The sequence below is a fragment of the Hipposideros armiger genome, unplaced genomic scaffold (genome assembly GCF_001890085.2).
Source record: "Hipposideros armiger isolate ML-2016 unplaced genomic scaffold, ASM189008v1 scaffold_62, whole genome shotgun sequence".
In the NCBI taxonomy this organism is placed as follows: Eukaryota; Metazoa; Chordata; class Mammalia; order Chiroptera; family Hipposideridae; genus Hipposideros; species Hipposideros armiger.
Window position 1 is genome coordinate 307615 of NW_017731412.1, and position 22776 is coordinate 330390.

The window sequence follows — 22776 nt, forward strand, 5'->3', positions numbered from 1 at the left end:
TTGGCCAGCCCAGAAAGTGTGTTTGAAAGTGTCTTTTAAAGTGTGTCTTAAATCATCCTCCATCATGACAACACTCGGTGTCACACATCACTTCTGGTATACGGCAATTTCTGTCAAATAAAAACATTACAGTGTGTCCTCATCCACCTTATTCACTGGATCTGGCACCATGCAACTTCTGGCTCTTCCACAAAGTCAAAATGATTCAGGACATCAAGGCAGCCATGACAGCGCAACTAAAGACACTCACACAAGAGGACTTCCAGAACTGCTTCAGAAAGTGGCAAGAACAATGAATAAGTGTGTTCAAAGCGAGGGGGAGTATTTTAAGGGGGATTAATGGCAATGTGTCTTCTATTGTAATGATTTTTTTTTATTTAGATATTCACCGTATTTTTTTATCACACCTCATACTACCTCAGCTAAGGGTAAAAGTAAAGCCACAGCTCTTAGCTTTTCAAGCTCCAGCTTCCATATATCCTGATTAATTGGATGTCCAGCATCTCCCTTTGGAGGTCCCCTTATCCCCGATGGCCCAAGAATGCCAGTAACCTACTCAAGCCAAAGAGGACCTTCCTAATGCCAGATTCCCCGCAAGACCGAGTGAGAGGGTGAATTTGATCTGTGGAGCAGCAGTACAGTTTTGGTGGCTGCCACCAGGTGTCACTGTTGACCACTGGTCTCGCACTGCTTGGTGAATGCAGGGGACTCTATGGGGACACTCCACTGGTTCTCAATTCCCTACCAGACCCAGACCAAAGTGGGGCCACATACCAAGAGGATAACGCTTATTCTCAGCCATTGGTTCTCAGACATGCCAGGGTGATTCCCATGTGGTTTCCCAGCCAGCCACATGCTGCAGAGAGCCAGTCTCTATCATCAACGCTGAGGTTCCTGTTAAGCCTGGTTAGTCAGTGCGTATTTTTCTTTCCTCCTGGTTGGTGCCCCTTTGGATTCCTGGGGTCATTTCCTGCCAAGGGATTTTAGTCAGAGCCACCCTAACCTACCCTTTTGTCATATATCAGGAGTCCTATCCCTCCTCTCCAAGAAGCCCTGGGTTCCTTATATAAATTGGTCCACCAACTCGCCAGATCTCTGCATGCAAAAGACATTAAATCCATGATTGCTCACATAATAGCAGGTCTGCTCCGGGGTGATGTGCTGTCTCCACCCATGAACCTGAAGTGGACATAATTTTCACCTCACCTTACACCCTCATACACAAACCCATGTGTCTATGTCTGCCTTTCTGTTTGAATACTGGAATGTGTCTCTATGAACGTGTTACTGTATATATGTGTGTGTCTATTTGTGACCTTTGGGGAATGACTACATCTTTAAATCTGCCTCAGTTTCCTTACCTGTACAAGTGAGATTTATATTATAGGGTCATTGAGAGAGTTACATGTAAAGTACCTAAAATGGTACTCGGCTCAGTCTATCCTCAGTAAATATTTAATGCTACTACTACTGTTATTATTAGTGTGGTTTTGGTGTGTCTGGGGTTTTGCCCACAAGAGCACGTGGCCTTTCTGAGCACATACATGTCTGTGTGTGTCAGGTAATGTGTCCATATGAGTGCATCTCCTTGATGCCTGCGTCTGTCTCTCTGTGTGCATGTCAGCGTGAATATTCAGGCAGGTACGTATGTCAGTATGCACTGTCTCTGTAGGTGTGTCCACCTGTGTCTGTGCCCCAGGAGGCCGTGTGTGTGTGCCCATGTGCCTGGATGTCTGCACGACACAGTGAACACAAGAGGCTGAGAGCGAGAGAGCTCGTGAGGATGCCTGAGAGAGAATTTGCCGATGGTTCTTAATTAACCCCCGTGGAACCCAGCAAATGCCTGTGCTAATCAGCCACAGGGAACTTGGCTGGTTTGGGGGGTGAGCTTTTCTGCGCACAACAGTGGCACTCGATGCTAATTAATTTAATGTGTTAATGGCATCCACTTCCTGTTTTAATTGGCATTTATGTCCTTGGAAGAATAGCCGGGGTTGGCAGTGGTGGGTTTTTTGTTGTGTTTTCTTGTAATGCTTAGATTCATTTGTAACTGAGTTCAAGGCCAGCCTGACTTCCGGTTCCCTCAAACAGCAACCTCTTCATCTTCATCCAGGACAAATGGACCATTTCCTAAACCCTAGAGAAGCCGTGGGGCTTGAGGCTGGTAGTAAATTTAGAGGAGGAAGGAACCACCCCTAATGTGGCCTGTGGCTGCAAGGTCTGAGGGTCTAACCCTGGAATGGGAACATCCTGCTGGGGTAGGACCTGTACCTGTTGTAGAAACCCAAACCTTTGTCTATGCCGTTCCCTTTGAAGTATAAAATAAACGTAAGGAAAAATGTGCATAAGTGTACAGCACGCTGAATTTTCCAGATTGAACACATCCCATAACCAGCGATTTGATCAAGTAGAACATTCCCTGCTCCCGAGAAGCCTCCCTCGTGCCCCCATCCGGGTACTACTCCCCAAGGAGAGCCTCTCCCCTTACCTCTCACACAGCACAGATGAGTTTTGCCTGTGTTTGTGTCTGATCTTAATTGAATAACACACACACACACACACACATACACATGCACACTTTGGCGTCTGGCTTCTTTCGTTCCATATCTGGGAGAGTCACCTATGCTGTGTTGGAGTAGTTGTAGGTTATTCACGTTCATTGCTGTGTAGTATTCCATTGTGTGAATGTCCCACAGTCTGTCCACCTTCTCTTGCTGGTAGACATTTGGAGGGTTTCCAGTTTGGGGCTATTACATACAAGGCTGCTGTGAACATTCGCCTCGGTGTCCATGTGTGTTGGTGCACAGGGGCCTGCGTTACTCCTGCCTATATACCAAATGAGTAGAAGCAAATACTTCCCTTTAGAGGATCCTGCCAAGCAATTTTCCATACCACTAACATGTTGGAACTTCATGGTTTAGACACATCTCCAAAAAACCTTCCCTGCTCACTCCCCCTCTCTCCTGATCTAGTTTCAAAAATACAGGGAAAGGCATCCACGTTGGCCAGACCAGCCTGAGCAAAGGCTCAGAGGTGAGAATTGGAAAACCATGGGCCTGTCAGAGGGGCTGAGTCACTCTGGAGGAGGCCAGCCCTGCAGCCTCCTCCCCACGCCTCTCAGCCCCTCAGAATCCCACTTTATCCTCAGGATAAGGTGAACTTCGCGCTGTGCTCGGGCCCACGGCTTGAGGCTGCCCTGGCTTCCAAGGACCGGGAGATCCTGCGGCTGCTGAAGGACGTGCAGCGCCTCCAGAACTCCCTGCAGGAGCTGGAGGAGGCCTCCGCCAACCAGATTGCCGACCTGGAGCGGCAGCTCACGGCCAAGTCTGAGGCCATCGAAGTAGGTCATGGGGGAGGAGGTGGGCACACAGAAGATGGATGGGCAGGGTGTCCCCAGGCAGAAGGACAGCCCCAGCCTCACCATCTTTCTTTGCTCTTCTAGAAGCTGGAAGAGAAGCTCCAGGCGCAGTCTGACTATGAAGAAATTAAAACAGAGCTGAGGTAGTGTGCAGAGTGGGGCTCCAATGACCTTCCCCCCAGCCCACTCCCCTGGCTGGGGCCACCTGGGGAGGCAGCAGGGGCCCTTGGCAAAGTTCATCATCTTCCTCCCGCCCACCAGACCCCACTTTGGGGTGCCCTTGTCTCCCCTCCACTGGCATCTTGGGTTTCATGCTAAGTCCTTTGCCATCAAGAGCTGCCTGTAGGAGAACATGCAAGGCAGCCTCGTCCGAGCTGTAATGCAGTGGCGGGGGGTAGGGTGGGGGGGGTGATGCATTGATTAGAGAAGCTCAAGCTGACCAGCGTGGGAGTCGGTTAGCACAGCACCCCTCCAGGTGACATCGGAACCAGTTCATAACATGCTCCTCAAAGCTGTTGTCAGAATGAGTCCAGCATTGTGTGGTGTTCAGTGGGCGAGGGTAGCTCTTAATCAGGGAAGATGAGCCACGGAAATGCCTCCCCGAGGCCTCCCCACAAACCAGGGGGACGTGGCTGGCCTCACACTCTGCACTTTCTCCGCAGCATCCTGAAAGCCATGAAGCTAGCCTCCAGCACCTGCAGCCTCCCCCAGGTGAGTGTCCCCTCCATGCTGCCCGCAGGGCAGGCCGCCCCTAAGAGCCTTCCATCAGCCATGCCCTCTCAGCCCGGCTTCTTGTCTCCGCAGAGCATGGCCAAGCCCGAGGACTCGCTGCTCATGGCCAAGGAGGCCTTCTTCCCTGCACAGAAATTTCTGCTGGAAAAACCTGGTCTCTTGGCCAGCCCTGGTAGGGGAGGGTTTGTCCCAGGGGCTCGGGGGCTGGGTGCGGGCTGCCGTAGGTTTCTGGCCTTCTCCATATGGGCCCACGGACCACTGCCTTTCACATGGGCAGGAGAGTGATGAAGAAAAGGGTGCATGTTGATTAAGCTCCTGCTGTGTGCCTGGCGCTGAGCTGGGCACCATCCACGGTGAAGCCAGCTGGCAGCTGTCCTGCAGGGTGTCCACACACGTCCACACTCAAGGACACACAGCTCGCTCAAGCCCTCCTGAGGCCCTAAAAGGCTCCACTCATTCCCGAGCCTTCCTGAGCAGTAGGATAAGGGGACAAGGAGGGTGTTCACATGGCACCCCCACAGCAGACCGCTGGGAGCGGCCTACAGACATTGCTGTCTCCCAAATTGCCTCCTCGGTCACTTGCCCCTGCTCCCCACATAGTGGCTCCACAACCTTTCAGCTGTGTGGCCCCAGCCAAGACTCTGCTGTCTCCGTTTCCTCATCTGTAAAGTGGGGACAGTGATGGGGCCTACTCTGAGGTGCTGGGCCTACAAGTGCTCAGCTCATGTTCTTGACAGTGTGTGTTGGGGGTGGGGGGGCGGGGGTTTGCTAGCAGCAGCAGCAACAGCCAGTGTCGGCACTTTGCACTGCTGGACGCTATAGCACTTCTCTCCCCACCCCACTTCTCCCCCCTCTCCCGCTCTCTGAATTTCTCTCTATGTATGTGTCTCTCTGTCTTTCACTGTCTCTCTGTCTCACTCTTTCTATCTCTTGCCCTCTTCTCTTTCACTCTCTGCCTGTCTCCCTCTGTCTGACTCGCTGTCTCATACGTCATGATTTCTCTCTCCCATTATTTCTGTCTGCCTCTTTTCCTATCTCTGTCCCTCTTGTGTCTCTTTCTCTGTGTGTATCTCTATCTCGTTACTTCTCTCCCTGTCTCTCTCCCCATCACCGTCTGCTTCTCTGTGTCTCTCTCTCTCTCCCCGTCTCTCCTCTCTCCCTCCCTCTGTCTGTCTGTCTCTCTCTTTCTCTAGAGGAGGACCCTTCAGAGGACGATTCCATCAAGGACTCGCTGGGCACAGAGCAGTCCTACCCGTCTCCTTCGCAGCTCCCACCACCGCCAGGGCCAGAAGACCCCCTGTCCCCAGGCCCCGGGCAGCCCCTGCTGGGCCCTGGCCTGGGCCCCGATGGCCTGCGGACTTTCTCACTGTCCCCCTTCCCCAGCCTGGCTTCCGGGGAGAGACTGGCAGGGGACACGCTGCTGTCCAAGCACATGATGCCCCCGGCCGCCTTCAAGGGAGAGACAGGTGGCCTGCTCGTATTCCCTCCAGCCTTCTACGGCGCCAAGCCCCCCACGGCCCCTACCACCCCGGCCCCTGGCCCTGAGCCACCTGGGGGCCCCGAGCCAGTGGACGGTGGCGGGAGCGGCCTGGCCGGGGCGGGGGCCGGGGCCGAGGAGGAGCAGCTGGACACGGCGGAGATCGCGTTCCAGGTGAAGGAACAGCTGCTCAAACACAACATTGGGCAGCGAGTGTTTGGCCACTACGTGCTGGGTCTGTCCCAAGGCTCGGTCAGCGAGATCCTGGCCCGGCCCAAGCCCTGGCGCAAGCTCACGGTGAAGGGCAAGGAGCCCTTCCTCAAGATGAAGCAGTTCTTGTCAGACGAGCAGAACGTGCTGGCTCTGAGGACCATCCAGGTGCGCCAGCGAGGTGAGTGCCGGCCGCGACCTGTCCCACGGCCAAGCCCGGGGCTGAGCGCACAGGCTCTGGGCTCAGAGCCTGGCTCTGCCGCCTCCAGCTGTATGACCTACAGCAAGCGACTTCACCTCTCTGAGCTTTGGTTTCCCCTCGGAAATAAGGAGATACATCCTCCCTCCCTTCTACCTGGGGCCTGGGGCTGCCCTTCCCTCCCCTCCTGACCCCCATGGGGCCACTCAGGCTGATAAAGGTGGGAAAAGGCTGGGTCCCCCTCATCACCTCACGCTTCACTTGACCCATCCATAAAGTGGCCTAGATGACCGCCAACCTCGTCAGACTTGATTTTTAGGGTAATCCATGTGACGGGCCCAAGCTCTGCCCTCACAAACAGGTGAGTTTAAGTCCCAGCTCTGCCCTTCACCCACAGGGAGACCTCAGGCAGCTCACTTTAGCTTTCTGTGCCTCTGTTGCCCCATCCGTCAGCCTCCAAGGCAGGGGTGGGGGGGTGGGCCTTCAACGAGTATAAAGCTCGTAGTAACTGCTTTAGAACTGTTAGCTGTGGTGGTAGCTGCCACCATTGTTTTGTTATTATTTCAAGCCAGAATCACTTGCAAGTCCGCATTTCGTCACACAGACCGGCTCAGCGGTTGTCCTGCCACACGCACTCATGGTCTATCCCTGGTCCTGGGAGGAGGAGACCAGCCCTTCACCCCGCCCAGTTCCAGAGACTGACCCCCAATATGCAGGTCCCCATGTGACAGATGCCTCCTTGCCTCCCCCAGGCAGTATCACCCCGAGAATCCGCACGCCAGAGACAGGCTCTGACGACGCCATCAAGAGCATCCTGGAGCAGGCCAAGAAGGAGATCGAGTCGCAGAAGGGCGGTGAGTGTGGCAGGCGAGGCCCGGAGCCTCCAGGGCCTGCTCTACACAGGAGCGAGGCCTCGTCCCCCTCATCCCCCTCACCCCGCTTCGTCCACTCCAGAGGGGGTTCCAAGCAGGTCAGAACCTCTTCGCCTCTTTCACAGTCTGCAGCCAAGAGAGGTCTAGGCCTGGAAAGTGCCGGATCTGTGCTGTCCAGCATGGAGCCACTAGCTGCCCGTGTCTGTGTCCCATTCAAACTGATTTTAAAAGTGTACATCTTCAGTTCTTTGGCCGCACTAGCCATGTTGCACAGGTCACAGTGGGCGGCCGTACGGGACAGCACATCTCAGAACACGTCCCTCATGGCGCAGTTCTGTCGGCAGCACTGGTCTGGATTGTCCGATGTCCTCACCTTTCAGGAGGCTCAGTGATTGTAATCACCCAGGAGCTTGTGAAACACGCAGGCCTGAGCCTCACCCCTGACCGTCAGTCTCACCCTTCTTACACCTCTACCTTGTGATCCCCAAGGAGACACTGTTGTCCTGGTTCCTCCTGCCTCAGACCTGGCCATTGCACCATCCTGTGGGGCGCCGGTGTTAGCCACAGACTCGGGCTGAAAATAACACAGATTTAGTGTATTACGGCGCTGGAGGTCGGAAGTCCACAACCAGCCTCACTGAGCTAGTCGGGGAGTCTGCAGGGCTGCGTTCCTTCTGGAAGCTCAGGGGAGAATCCGTTCTTTTGCCTTTGCAAGCCCCTAGAGGCTGCCCACATACTTTGCCTGCGGCCCCTTCCTCCTTCATCAAGTCCAGCATCATGGCCTCCTCAATCTCTCTCTCTCTCTGATCACCCTGCCTCCCGCTTATAGCAGCCTTGGGATTACGTAGGGCCCACCCAGAGAATCCAGTATAATCCCCCCATTTCATGATCCTTAACCTTAATCACATCTGCAAAGCCCCCTTTGCCATGTAAGGTAGCACAGTCACCAGTCTCAGGGACGGGGATGGGGATATTTGAGGCGGAGGGGGTGGCATTATTTAGTCCACCACAGTGCACTTTCTCCATCAGCCCTTCAAATGTGGGAATCCCCTAGGGTTCCACCCCAGGCCCTCTGACTTTCCTACTCTTCCTAGAGGAGTTCATCCACTCCTGGAAATTTCAACAACCAACAGCGTCCAAATCAGTCCCTCTCCAGGCCAGGCCCCTTTCAAGAGTTCCAGAGCCACAAGCCAACTGCCAGCTGGGTGTGTCCTCAGGATCCCCACTGGCATCTCAAACTCAGCATGTCTGAGACAGCTCATCGTCTTCCCCTGCCCCTCACTCCCTCCCCAAACTCCCTCCTCAGGGCTGGGAACCCCTTACCCCTGGCAGCCAGTCAGCCAGCCCATCCAGGGGTCACTCACCCTGTAAGTATTTTCTTCAAGCTTACCCATCCTCCACCCCAGTTGCCACCAGCATAGTGAGTCACCGTCATCACTTGCTGGGACTTTTACAGTAGCCTCTTCAACTGGCCTTGCCAATGACATTATAGGCCCCTACTCGATCCCATTGTCTACCCAAAGGCCAGGGGGATCTTCCTAGAGCACACACATGGTCATCTCACTACTTAGAATCCATCAATGGCTCCCCATTGTCCTCAGGATAAAATCCCAACCCCTCAACAAGGCCTACAGTCTTCAGTCTCCCCCAACCCCTCTGTGCCTCTCACGTGAACTGTTTGTAATCATGCTCATCCTCACCTCTAATGCCAGCCTCATCCCAGACACCTTCCACCTGGCCGACTCCTGCTCATGCTTCATGACTCAACTCCAAAGTCACCTCCCCCACCCCTGGACTGGATGCTGCCCCTCCTGGGATCCCCCAGAATTACCTATATGCTTGGTGCAAAGGAGCCAGACTGGCCTGGATGCAAATTCTAGCCCTGCTGTTTATTAGCTGTGTGACCAAGTTTAAGTTACTTTGCCTCTCTGTGCCTTCATTTTCATCTTTAAAATGAGGACAGTGCTAATACTGCTTTCTTAAGGTTGTGTGAGGATCAAATGAGACCAGGCCTGGCAAGCACTCAGTCTGGGGCCTGGCATGTAGAAGGTGCCCCTAAAAGGTTAGCCATTGTTACAGTTAACTTTATCATTATTATATCCCTATTGTTGCATTTGTTCATATTACAAATGACTGTGGATGTGGCTGTCCCTCCCACAGGTCTGGGGGCTTCTTGCAGCCAGGGACCCAGCACCCACCACAGTGTAGCTCAACACAGTTGTAGAGTTATTGACCTTAGAACAGGTTGCAGTGCTCCCACTCCATTTTGCAGTGTGTGCTGCCCCCTCGTGGTGACTCATTAAGTGTACCCCATTCCCAAGCCTCTGCTTGCTGCTGGGAGCCAGTTTCCCAAGGGCCCTCCCTCCCGCCTGGTTCTTGGGATGGGTGGAAGGAGACTTACCATGCTAGGAACCTACAGTGCCCCACCCATATAATCTGCCACACCCCTACTAATTTATTCCTTCTTGGTCAACTCCTGTAGCAAGAGAGAGGTAATCATTCACTAAACATTTACTGTATGCTAGACACGGGTTACAGATGTGGATACAACACGATATTGGGGTGAAAATAACCCTGAGAAACAATCAAATCTAACTCTCCCACTAAACAGACAGGACAACTGAGGCCAGAGAGGGGGATATGTGCGCACAGTTACACAGAGACCATAGGAGAACCCAGGTCTCCTGACTCCCTATACAGTGCTCTCCCAGCTGGGGGGTCAGAAACAAAGCAGCAGGGAAATTAAAAAGACAACATCACAGCAGAGGGAAATCTTTGCACAAGTGCGCCAGCCAGGGGGTTTCCATTCAGGGTATGTGAAGAGTTCAGCAAGAGGAAACAGGCCAAGGTTATCACCCCACGCCCCTGACAAGAGTGAACACTAAGCAGAGAACATCTAGCAATTCCCGGGGAGGAAATGAATGTGGCTGACTGCCAACTCAGGAGTTCTACTTCAGGGAATCGAAGAAAATGGGGACAGAGATTTATATACAAGCTATTTCTTTATCACTGTTACAACAGTGACAAACGGGAAACAACCTAAGTGTACATCAGCAAGGGATCGGGTAAATAAAGTAAAGAGTACTCCCTTCAATGGCGTATGCAGCCATTAAAGATAGAAGAACTTTTAGTGATAGGAAAAAATACTCAGGTTGATATGAAATTTGGGCAAACTGGGCTACACTCCCGTATCGGGTATGATTATGCCACGCATGGATTTGAAAAACAGACCAGAAGGAAATACATGAGAATATTTCATGTGGTTGCCTCTGGGAGAGAAATTAGGGGAGATGTTTATTTTCATTTTAACTTTGTGCTTTTTCTGCTTGTTTTAGAGCTTTATAGAAAGGCTAGACTGTGTATCATCTGGGACTTGCTGTTTTTACTCAAGACTGTGTTATTACGATTCACGTGTGGTTTTGCACAGTGACTTCCTTTTTCACTGCTGTATAGTATGCCATTGAGTGACCATGCCACTGTTATCTGTTCTGTTCTCCATGAGCATTTGGGTTCATGTCAGTATTTTGCTGTTAGAATAAATGAAGCAGCCTCTTTTATGTGCTATATATGTTCAATGTCTTTGAACATTTGCATAGATGGATCATAGTGTATATAAAAGACAAATCTTTAGTACACTACCTTATCCCCATGAGTACTTTTTCCACACATGCTAACATCTCACTATCCACCTGATTTTTAAAGGCTGCCTAACATTCTGCCATACAGATGGACCATAATTTACTTAATCAGTCCCTAATTGGTGGACACAGATTGCCACCAACATTTTGCTGCTGTAAATACTGATGCTGTGACCACCTCTGCCCCACACGCCATGCCCTGACGATGGGCCTTTGGCCACCCTGTCATCCTCCACACAGGTGAGCCCAAGAACTCAGCCGCCCCTTTGAGCATCACCAATGGCATAGCCTCTGCTAGTACCTCAGAAGATGCCATCAAGAACATTCTGGAACAGGCGCGCCGGGAGATGCAGGCACAGCAGCAGGCCCTGCTAGAGATGGAGGCAGGCCCCCGGGGCCGCTCGGTGCCTCCCTCACCCCCGGAGCGGCCCTCGCTGGCGGCCGTGAGCCAGAACGGGGCCCCGACCTACGTCAAGCAGGAGGACAGCGCTGTCAGCAGTGGTGGTGGCAGCGGGGGGACCAGCAGCAGTGCCACACAGACGTCCCTCACCGTCCTGTCCCCCGCCGCCTTCGTGCAGAGCATCATCCGGAAGGTCAAGTCAGAGATCGGGGATGCCGGCTACTTCGACCACCACTGGGCCTCGGACCGCGGCCTGCTCAGCCGCCCCTATGCCTCCGTCTCGCCCTCACTCTCCTCCTCCTCCTCCAGCTACTCCGGCCAGCCCAACGGACGGGCCTGGCCCCGTGGGGACGAGGCGCCCTCGGCCCCCGAGGACGAAGCGGCCGGGGGTGAGGACGAGCCTCCCAGGGTTGGCGAGCTTAAGGCTGAGGGCGGCGTCCCTGAGGCAGGCAGTGGCGGGCGGCTGGCCTACTACCCAGCGTACGTGCCTCGCACACTGAAGCCCACCGTGCCGCCCCTGACCCCCGAGCAGTACGAGCTCTACATGTACCGCGAGGTGGACACACTGGAGCTGACTCGCCAGGTCAAGGAGAAGCTAGCCAAGAACGGAATCTGCCAGAGGATCTTTGGGGAGAAGGTGAAGACAGTAGAGGGGCTGCCTTAGGAGGCTCGAAACCGTGGAGCCTTTGGGACCTGGGGTGAGGGCGGCTGCCTGAGGATCCAGCCACCAGTGGCCGTGATCCAGAAAGAAGCGTGTGCGAACCAGAACAGGGCGCATGCAGGATTCGAACCCAGATCCCCGTGACCCCAAGAGCCCTTTTTCCTGTATCTGGCTGTTCATGGGCCCTGTGGGAAAGGGGGCCATGGGCAAGGCTGGCGTTCAGTTCTACAGTTGTTGAAGCAGTAAAATGCTGTCATCTGGTTAGGAATAACTGTTTACCTCCCCTCCTCCAGGACTGTCCATCCCTCCCATGGCCCAGTCACTAAAGGGTTCAGGCTCAGCCCCTCCAGGGGTCTCCTGGCTGGCTGGTGCCCCCATAGTACCAGTGGTTAAGCAGTTCTTGTGTTTTGGGTTTTTTTAGCTGAGCCATCCTGCCACCTCTTGGCAGCTCAGCAGCAGCTTAGCTCGGGCCAGGCATCAAACCGCTGTTGCTCAGAGCTCAAACTCTTGAGCGAGCTGTTAACCAATGGAGACACTCAGCCAGCCCAAGCAGTTTTTAATATCACCTCTGCCCATAGCAGAGGAGCAGGCAAAGGATCAGACAAGCCCAGAGGAGAGAGAAGTAACCTAAATGGGAGACACAGGAAGACTTCCTGGAGGAGGGAGCACTTGAGGCGTCTGAAAGTGTAGGCGGGATTGTTACATGTAAGGATATCGGGAAGGGGACTGCAGGTGGGGTACAGCGCAGTCACACAGCAGGCACCTGGGAAATGAAGAACAAATGTCCTCTCAGGAGACAGAACAGTCACCCTGGGGGGAGAGGGCAGGGGATGGCCTGTGTCCCAGGGGCCTGCTCACCCACCTTCCTGCCCCACCCATCCCCAGGTGCTGGGTCTGTCACAAGGCAGTGTGAGCGACATGCTGTCCAGGCCGAAGCCGTGGAGCAAGCTGACGCAGAAGGGGCGGGAGCCCTTCATACGCATGCAGCTGTGGCTGTCGGACCAGCTCGGCCAGGCGGTCAGCCAGCAGCCCAGCGCCTCCCAGGGTGAGTATCCACAAGGCCCTTTCGAGAGGTGTTGTCAGCGCTCCAGAGCTGTGGTGAGCCCTCACTATTCCAGTCTGTGTAGTGCACATGCGTCTGCTTTACTGCCCACATCCGCCCCTCTCCGGCCCCATTGCCCCGGCCACCATTATTGTTGCCCTGGAAGACTGCAGTGGGCTGCTGGGTGGTGTCCCTACTTCCCGTTTCATCCTTCTTTCAACCAGAGGGATGCATGTATGGCTGGTTTTAAATCTCTAGGTGGCGCCAGAGCAAGCAGAGGAAGTAATTTGCATGCGGAGCCCCGCCCTCTGATCCCCTGTCAGAAACCCCTGATGGATCTCTTTTTCCCAAGGATCCTGCATGCAGCCTCAGAATCCATCCCAACACAGGGCCATGGGCAGCCATGATCCATCCGTTAATGATGCATAGGCTGGGTGGAGTTTGGACTTAGCCTGGGTGAGGAAACTGAGGCTCAGAGAGTTGTCCAAAGTCACAGAGCTGGAGAGTGGAGAGATGGGGGGCGGAGGAGACTCCAGGGAGCCCAAGCTCCCTCCTCCATGACAACCAGTGAGCAGGTCTGTCGGGGCCCTGGTGAGATGCCCACTCAGGCTGTAGGTTGGCGTGGCTGTGAGGACAGGACCAGCCCAGCCCACTGAGACCAGAGAAAGAATCCCAGGACCTCAGGGCAGTCAGTTGGCCCATCTGTAAAAGTGGGGATCGGTCCATAGGACAAAACCACATCTCAGGGTCGTAGAAATAAACCAGGTCGACAGGTATCAACAGGAATATGACCTGAAACAGACAACAAACGCATACGTCCCAGTGATGGCGTTCATTTTAGAAGTTAACACCCGCACACAAGAACACGTTATGGTATTAGGGCTACAAGCGTATGCATTAAAATGAAAAAAAGGTGCCACTGCTCGCCTGCCTGGGAAAAGGGGCTGCTCTGGGCAGGGAGGGGTTGGGAGAGCTGGGGAGGGGAGGGGAGGCTCTGACTGTCCCTGTTTCTTTTTTTCTTTTAAACGAATGCGATTTGAAGCAAATAAGAGAGTGTTAACATCTATTAAAGTAATGGGCCAGGGGAAAGGAGGGAGGACTTACGTTTTCTGTATATTTTTATAGAGTTGAAATATTTTATAATTTAAAATTTTTCATGGAAAAACTCAGCTCCGTAAGGCTGTTGCGAGGGCACATGCGCCCGTTACAATGGCAGCGACCATTTGTCACACATTGCTGAGTGCTTGCAGCACATTCTCTCTCTAGCCTCATGCCATGCTATCCCTGTTTTACAAAGAAGAAACCAAGAATCTGAGTATCGCCTTGACTGGCCCAGCATCACTGGCTGGTTAGTGGCCGAGCCAGGATTAGAACGCAGGACTCTTAACCATCGGGCTCCCCTGCTTCTCTCCCAGGGTGCCCACCGAAGAACCCACACTTGTAAAAGAGCCCCCACCCTTTGTGGTGGTGTTGTGCTGTATTTTAATTAATTTATTGTTTTTAATTGTGGTACAATTCATGTACCATAAGATTTACCACGTTAGCCGTTTTTTAAGGTGTACGGTTCAATGGCATTTAGCACAGTCACAGTGTTGTGCAGTCACCCCCTCTGTCTAGTTCCAGGACATTTTCTTTTTTTTAAGAAATTAGGGAGGGGAACAGCATTAGGGAATCGGGGAAAGGGAACAGACAAGTTGCTGTCCTTTTGTTCTTCAGTCTAGTTGTGGAGGATGTCGCTTCACTGGCCCATGTTGGTATTATCATTGCGCTCTTCCCGGCTGAGGCAGTCGCTTGCCGGCCATTGGACGGCCACTCATGGCGGCTCACAGCAGCTCATGAAAGTACATGCCAGCTGCTGGCCAGCCCCACTGCAGTCTATGCTGTTGCCGGCAACTCACGGTAGCCCAGCTCCAGGTTGAGCTGTTGTTCACCATTTTAGCTGTAGAGGGCACAGTGTCACTGGCCCTCATGTGGGATCTGAACCGGGGCCCTGCTGCTCAGAGCTGGCGTCCCAAGCCAACTCTTAACCAACACGCCACTCAGCCGGCCCCAGGACATTTTCATCACACCAAAAGGAAACTGCGTACTCCGACAGTCCTTCCCACACCCCCTTCTCCCAGCCCCTGGCAACCACCATCTGCTTTCTGTCTCTGTGTATTTACCTGTTCTGGGCATTTCGTGTCAATGGAATCATCATATGTGACCTTTGTGTCTGACTTCTTTCACTCAGCATCATGTTTTCAAGATTCTTCCATGCTGTAGCATGTGTCAGAATTCCACTCTTTTCATGGCTGAATAATATTCCACTGTATGGATAAACTAACTTTTGGCTATTGTGACAAATGCTGCTATGAACGTTCGTGTACATGTTTTTAAACTCCTGTTCTCAATTCCTTTGGATCTATATTTGGAGTGGAATTGCTGGGTCATTTAGTAATTCTGTGTTTAACTTATCGAGGAACTTCCAAACCATTTTGCTTAGTAATTGCAGCATTTTACATCCCCGGCAACAATGTATGGGGGGTTCCTGTTTCTCCATATCCTCATCAACACTTGCCATTCTCTGTTTTTGACTGTAACCATCCTAATGGGTGTGAAATGGTATCTCATTGTAGCTTTGATTTGCACTTCCCTGATGTCTAATTGTTTGCGGGGACGGGGTTTGTTTGTTTAATTTCTTTGTTGTGGGAGGATTTGAGGCAGGATAGCGTTAGGCAAAGGTCAAGAATGATGTTCCTGGTGGAAGAAACAGCACAAGACAAGGCTGGGAAGCGGGATTGTACACGGTTTGGGAAGGGGGATGAATGCAGTCGAGAGTGGACACCTTGTCCCCTGCTCACCTGCAGACACAGAAGTCAGGGCCCCAGGTTCATGGAAGCAGAGATGTGAGTGTTAGCTGCTGCCCTCACGGGGCAGGTGGTGGCTGATTCAACCAAAGCCTTCACAGCCGCCACTCATCCACAACCTAAGGCAGGAGAATTATCCACTGCCCACAAGGTCCCACATTGTCTGGCTGTGGGGGTGAGTCTGGACCTGCCCTAGCCCCACTTTTGTCCATGGCCCCTCCACACTGGCCACCAGGCAGGAACTAGCGCTGGGGCCCCTGACATCTGGGGAGTAGGGGGTGAGCTGGATGCTGGGGGAGTTAAAAACGTGCCCTCCGCACCGCGCCAGCTGCCTGCCATGGACCCCAGTGAATTAACCAGCCTTGTTAGCGATGCCCACAGCGGTTGAACGTCAGTATTCCAGGCGCTTCTGTCTGAGGCTTCTCAGGATTCTCGAGCAGTTGAGGAAGCCCTGCTCCCCACACACGGTCCCGCTGTCTCCCATGTGTCTCTCTCCCCGCCATTGTCTCCTCCACCCTTGGCTCCTTACAGTGTGTCATTGTCCCATCTCTCTCTCCCCCGGCTTCCCCTTCCCCGTCCCTCTGTCTCACTCTGCGCCTCCCTCACCGTCGTCTTCTACTTCTGCTCGCTCTGTCTCTGCATCTCTCCTTCCATCTGTCCCTCCCTGTATCTCTCTCTCATGACCTACTGACCTATTTGCCCAGGACATGGGACTTTCTGTACTGAAACCAGGAAAGTCCCAGGCAGACCGAGACTCTGCCGTGCTCTCTCCTCTGCCTCCTGCCCACCCCTGTCCAGCACCCCTCACTCAAACCCCAAGTCTCAGCCAACCTGACTGCTCATGTACCACCTCCCAGCCCTTTATGAAGAGTATGCTCCTTCTGATAGAGTTGATTTCTGAATCTTTCAGTAGTTTTGTCAGAAGCAGTCCTGGAGGAGGAGTCAGAAAGGGTGGGGCTGATTCCAGGCTCTGTAGCTGGGCATGTCTTCCTCCCCCTCATCCCGTTCCCTCTGTGGCTGGAAACCTGGCCCTTTAGGTGGAGGTGTGGAGAGGTGGTTTTCTGAGAGGCAGATGCCTGCAAAGACCCCCCCATTGTCCTCCAGCTGAGCCTGCTGGAAACTGGCTGGTCCTTTGAAACAGCCTCTTGTTTTCCCAGGCTTACCTGTCCCCACCAGCTTTGCATCTCTACTGGTGACAGTGACAGGGGACATGTCCATGTCAGCTCCAGCATCACACAGATGCCACCTCGATATCCAGGATCAGCCAATGTGGGGTCAGGTGGGACTGTAGAGTCCTGAAGACCCCAGATATGGGCTGGCAGCCACACGGGGCTGTGATGTACGACTCAGAAGCTTGAGGCTTCGCTTTGTACCTTTCAGCGTAATCAGGGGTCCTGGCCGAAATTTATCCACTCAACAGATGTCGGCCCAGTGCCTCCTGCCCCCCTACCCCCACCCAATGCCCAGGCTCCAAGGACTCACCCATGACTAACATGCAGTCTGTGCCTTCAGGGATTCGTATTCTGTGGATGAAAGGACAGGGTTGGGTGTGAGAAGACCTGAGCCCTTGTCCTGATTTTGCCACTAGTCACTGTGTGACCCTGGGCACACGTTTTGAACCTCTCTGAGCCTCAGTTACCTCATCTATAAAATGGGGTGACAATAGTACCTTCCTCTTAGACATGTTTTGTGGAGACTTGAGATCATGGGCGTAAAATATGTAACACTACCCTGGGCACGTAGTAAGTGCTCAATAAAAGGAAGCTTTGGTAATTATTGTCATCATCATCATTGTTGTCATCTGCTAAGGGAGCCATCTGGCACAAGCAAGAAATTATAGTGAAGCCAGCTATTTTATAGACGGCTTCAGGTCAGCTTTAGTGCTGCCTCGTGATTATATTCAGGCCGTGCACTTTGGGCAGAAATATCACAGAAGTGATGCTGCATCCTTGGAACATCGTATCAGGAGGCACCAATTGTTAATTTGTCCCATGACTGATGATGTTAACTTTGATCACTTGCTTATTAAGGTCGTGTCTGCCAGTTACCTCCACTATAAAGCTACTATTTTTCCCTTTGTAACTAATAACGATCTTGTGGGGATGTACTTTGCGGCTCTGTAAACTTTCAGCAGCTAGTGTCCTTGCCCATCCAGGACTGTCTGTCCCTGCCTGAGATATTACTATGGTGGTTGCCAACTCTTGTCTCTATGTAATAAATAAGCCTGCCCAAACTGTGCGCGTCTATGCCAGATTGCAGTAACCACCTTCTGTGTCTCTCTGTGGCCCACAGCCAGTCCCACCGAACCAAGGTCCTCGCCATCCCCACCCCCTAGCCCCACGGAACCTGAGAAGAGCTCGCAGGAGCCCTTGAGCCTGGCGTTGGAGAGCAGCAAGGAGAACCAGCAGCCGGAAGGACGCTCTAGCTCCTCGCTGAGTGGGAAGATGTACTCAGGCAGCCAGGCCACAGGCGGCATCCAGGAGATTGTGGCCATGTCCCCTGAGCTGGACACGTACTCCATCACCAAGAGGGTCAAAGAGGTCCTTACAGACAATAACCTAGGTACGGGGTGGTGGGAGCTGGGGATGCTGCCTCCATCCGGGTTGGCTCCTGCTGACCTCAAGGAAAGTGCCCATAGTGAGATCCCAGGGTGCTGGGGTCCAGCCTGCAGGTGCCAGTCATCCCTGGAGCACCCAGGACCCTCTAGGAAGCATCTAACTCTGACCAGGATCCCTAGACAGTTAAAATAAGTTACCAAGTAAATAAATAAACGCCCTCCCCCCAGCCTCCAGTTCACATTTTTTATGTATCTTTCACACTTTCTGAACACATACAAGAATACACACTCGTTTCTTCTTTTCTCTTTTCTACATAGATGAAATTACGCACATACACACACTGTCCTACACGTTGCTTTTTAAAAATTAACACTGTTTTGTGGACACCCTTCCACATTAGAATGATTCGACCGCCTACATTCTTTTCCACTGTTGCAAAGTGTTTCAGGCTGTGGATGCCCTACATTTTTCACCCAACCGATGGGCATTTCGGTTGTTTACAATTTTCTGCCACCTCTGAACCTACATCCAGATGTGTCCTTGTGCCCTTGGGCAAGTACAGCTGGAGGATAAACCCCAGTGGAACTGCCAAACCAGAGGATGTGAACGTTGACATTTTGATAAAATATGTCAAATTACTCCCAAGTCAGCTTGCAGACAATTTCAGGGGTCCCCTAGGAGTGACAAACATAGAAATTATGAAAGCATTGTTGTTGGTAGCTTCTGGTGCCCCCTACAATCTCCTCTATTTTGCAGAAAGGTCCCCTCTAGATCCACAGTGGGTATGGGTTCCCCGTGTCTGCTAGCGGAGACATCCTGGCCTCTCCCCTGACTCCCGTTTCTTGTCTCTCCTGAGAACACCTCTGCCCCGCTGGGGGTAACAGGTGGCACTCCTCCCCTGTCCCCAGGGCAGCGGCTGTTCGGGGAGAGCATCCTGGGCCTGACTCAGGGCTCCGTGTCTGACCTGCTGTCCCGACCCAAACCCTGGCACAAGCTGAGCCTAAAGGGGCGGGAGCCCTTTGTGCGCATGCAGCTGTGGCTCAGTGACCCCCATAACGTGGAGAGGCTGAGGGACATGAAGAAGCTGGAGAAGAAAGGTGAGCATGGGTCCTCCAGGGCTGGCCTCGGGTCTTCCCATTGGAACCATATCTGGTTGTAACCCAGATAAACCCAGGGCCCCAGTGGTCCCGTCTCAGCCTGGTGTGGGGCTGCAAGGAATAGTAATCCCACAGACTAGAACTGAAAACAATTCAAATAGTTACTATTTCTCCCATGAAAATCCCAATCCCTCATCTCTCTCAACATCCTTCCTCACACCCATAGCTACTTTATTAAAGTCTGCACTGCACATTCCCCAAAATGCTCCCTCTCTGATCCCCCAATTCTCTGCATCAAGTCCCTACTATACAATGTAGAGATAGAAAGAAAGAAAGAAAGATAAATGTAGATAGACCCCCCCTTTGCCCATCACCCAGATTCTGCACGAAACACAGAATTGACCCAGCAAACAAGGGGTCCTGAGGTAGGCAGGACAAGGAGACTGCAGATTCTTACATCGTCCAATATTATCTCTTATCCCTGAGAAAATGAGTTGGCCCTGAGCACCTCGCTGTGTGCCTGCCCAATCCCCATGCTGTGTGTAAGGGAATCCTTGACCTCAAAAAGCTCAGGGTCCAATTGGGAGATGAGATACGAGGAGCTGAAAAGTTGTCATCCAGGGCAGCTAGGCAGTTCATAGGGAGAGCCCAGAGTCAAGCCCTGCTGTGAGGGGCACGTGGGCCAAGGCCAAGGCTGGGCTGTTGGCATCAGATGCCTGCAGTTGAGAACTCAGCCTGCCCCCTCCTGGCTGTGTGACCTTCAGCAAGTTCCTTCCCCTTTCTGTGCCTCATTCTGATTCATCTGAAATTAGGAGTTGGTAGCATCTACCTCAGAGCATTGCCGTGAGGACCTTACATCCTCCATTCTGAAGTGGGCATTTTTTGTTTTTCACATTTTGACGATCTGAGGTTGAGGTGCATCATACAATTACTGTTTAAATTAATGTCCTGCCCATGCTCCCTACATAGTGAATTTCGGTGACACTTCTGTCAACACAGAGATGTCTCATAGCACCCTGTTTTGAGGACCTCCTGTCTGTGAGGCACCCCACTAAGCCATCGATATGTTAACACTTTGGGTGCTAGCCAGCGACTAGCCTTCAGAGGCAGCACACACTCTCGGGCAGGTGTGGGCAGTTAAGCGTCTCAGTCTCGGGCAGGTGTGGGCAGTTAAGCGTCTCAGCGGAGGGGTTGGCAGGATGCGGAAGGAGAGAGAAAAGGACGAGACAGAGCAGGCCCCCACGTTTGGGGCACAGAGGGCTCTGAGGGCGGCTGGCTGATGTGAGGTTCAGCCCTTCCAGCCATGCCCACCCAGTGTTCCTGCTGCCTTTGGGGGATGGGGTGGAGGTAGCAATGGGCCCCTGGCCGGCCCCTCTCAGCCCTACCTCCCCTGCCCCATCCCCCAGCCTACCTGAAACGCAGGTACGGCCTCATCAGCACCGGCTCTGACAGTGAGTCTCCAGCTACTCGCTCCGAGTGCCCCAGCCCCTGCCTGCAGCCCCAGGACCTGAGCCTCCTGCAGATCAAGAAGCCTCGTGTGGTGCTGGCCCCCGAGGAGAAGGAGGCACTGAGGAAGGCCTACCAGCTAGAGCCCTACCCCTCCCAGCAGACCATCGAGCTCCTCTCCTTTCAGCTCAATCTCAAGACCAACACCGTCATCAACTGGTTCCACAACTACAGGTGGGCCTACTGGGGAGGGCCCGCCGGGAGGGTGGGCAAGGTCTCGGCTGGACCCCCTTCCCCATCTCAGGGCCTGGAGGGAGCCCAGCATGGCCTCTGGGAGACGGGGAAGACCGTATTGCATGGGTGTTTAGGTTTCGAACATAGGCAAACCGTGATATAAATCCCAGCTTCCACCATGTCCAGCTGTGAGACCCTGGACAAGTCACTTCCCCTCCCTGAGCCTCAGTCTTCTCATCTATAAAATGGGAACCATGGGGTCTACTTCACAGAGTTGTCTTGAGGAACCAATGGGCTAACGTATTTACAGAATACCTCGCACATAGTATGGGACGGGTGTTGACGTTTCTGTTGTCACTATCTTTATTACGACTCCCCCAGCTTGCTGTGCGCCTGCCTATGTAAGGGTCAGGTAGTGGTATTTCGGGCACAGGCCTGAGGAACCCTAACTTCCCATGGAGCCTCATGTTGGAGCCCTGATCCCGGGCGCTTTGCCCTCTGGCAACCCCGTGGGGAGTGGCTGCTTCCTATTTCTCTGGCTGCTGCCTCCTCCCACTCACCAGGCCCCAGCCTCGGAGTCACTGAGCTGCAGTGGGCTGGGCTTCCTGGGAGTTTGTTTGTTGCCTGGGTCCGACAGGACCCAAGGAGACTGCAGAGGGGCTTCCTGAGGCCCCGTGGAGCAGGCGTGATAGGATTTCAGGGACTGTCTCCGAGGTATCCCCGCCAAGATTTCTGAGCAGGAAATGGCTCTGGTGTCCATGTGGTGCCAGAGAAAACAGCCTGTCCATGTGTTCCAGGGGCAGAGAAAAGGTCTGATCCAAGGGAAGAGAGAAAGAGGAGAATGGGAGGGTGAAATCTCCTCTCTCCACAGCCAAACATGGGCATCACACAGACCTGAGCTCAAGCCCCACCTTGGCTGTGTGTTCTTGGGCGAGTCACTGTACCTCTCTGAGTCTCGTCCCTGTTTTACAGATCAGGAACCTAATGCTTAGCCGGCAATGCTGAATCAAGGGTCAAATGAAAAGCTTGAAGCATAAGCACATTGTTAAATATTGCTTATTATCTGGCTCAGGCCCAGAGCCTGCCACATGTTAAATGACATAGGTCCTTAAGCCTCACATTCCCCTTCCCTCCCTGGGGGATATAAGAACATCCTCTCCCCTCTTATTTCCCACAGGAACTGAGAACTCTATTATTGTCTGATATATTCATTCAACAAATATTTACCATGTGCCTACAGGGAGCCAGAGTCTGGGGACACAGGGGTTCAAAGGACATCCCTGTGCTTAGGGAGCTTAAAATTACAAGCCAGATAATTTCCCTACAACCTAATAATTGAAGGAATAGGGGCTGAGGGAAAAGGGAATTCTGCCTAGGGAAGACCTTGCCGAAGAGGTGGCGTTTGAGCTGGGTTTAGAAGGATGAATAGGAGTTTGCACCAAGGAGCAAAGAGAATTGCACTCCCAAAAGAAATCACTCTCAAAGAGTTGTAGTTGTAGAAGATACATTATTTCATTTGCTAATTGTGTATTGAGCACCGACTCTGTACCAGGCACCAAAGAGAACATGACAGAGTTCTTGCCCTTAGCATCCCTTACAGACCAGCAGGGAAGGCCCCTATTAAACAAGTATTCATCTTATCATATCATTACAAACTGCAGTGAGCTCTGGGAAAGGTGAGCAACAGAGTGTTTTGAGAAAAAATTACCAGGGTTGCCCTGTTATAGGTTTGGGAATCAGGAATTGCAAGGACTAATTTATACTATGGTGTGAATGACTGACTGTTAGCCTCTATTTATACTTGATCTGCAGTTTGGAAGTTCTAATGATGGAGCTTCAGGCATTGATCCACCCTAAACCCCTCTCAAATCTCACCTCAATGAAAACTACTAGGGCCGCTCCTGGCCCCAGCAGCTGTTCCCTCTAGAGGGGACTGAGGGAAACAGCAGAGCAAGGCCACCTTTGTGGAGGGACTGGGGACTGAGAGAGGAGAGTGAACCAGATGA

General features: G+C 52.9%; 1 protein-coding gene across 1 annotated transcript in view; it reads left to right on the forward strand.

Moving 5' to 3' along the window:
* The window catches only part of CUX2 (cut like homeobox 2), a 214355-nt gene that overhangs the window by 187164 nt on the left and 4415 nt on the right, over positions 1–22776 (forward strand). The window contains exons 13-23 of the mRNA XM_019641567.1: positions 3149–3340; positions 3443–3501; positions 4021–4069; positions 4163–4262; positions 5284–5958; positions 6729–6830; positions 10727–11523; positions 12433–12592; positions 17728–17997; positions 18902–19090; positions 20497–20770. Coding sequence (XP_019497112.1) covers positions 3149–3340; positions 3443–3501; positions 4021–4069; positions 4163–4262; positions 5284–5958; positions 6729–6830; positions 10727–11523; positions 12433–12592; positions 17728–17997; positions 18902–19090; positions 20497–20770 — 2867 coding nt within the window. The remainder of the gene's footprint in view (positions 1–3148; positions 3341–3442; positions 3502–4020; positions 4070–4162; positions 4263–5283; positions 5959–6728; positions 6831–10726; positions 11524–12432; positions 12593–17727; positions 17998–18901; positions 19091–20496; positions 20771–22776) is intronic.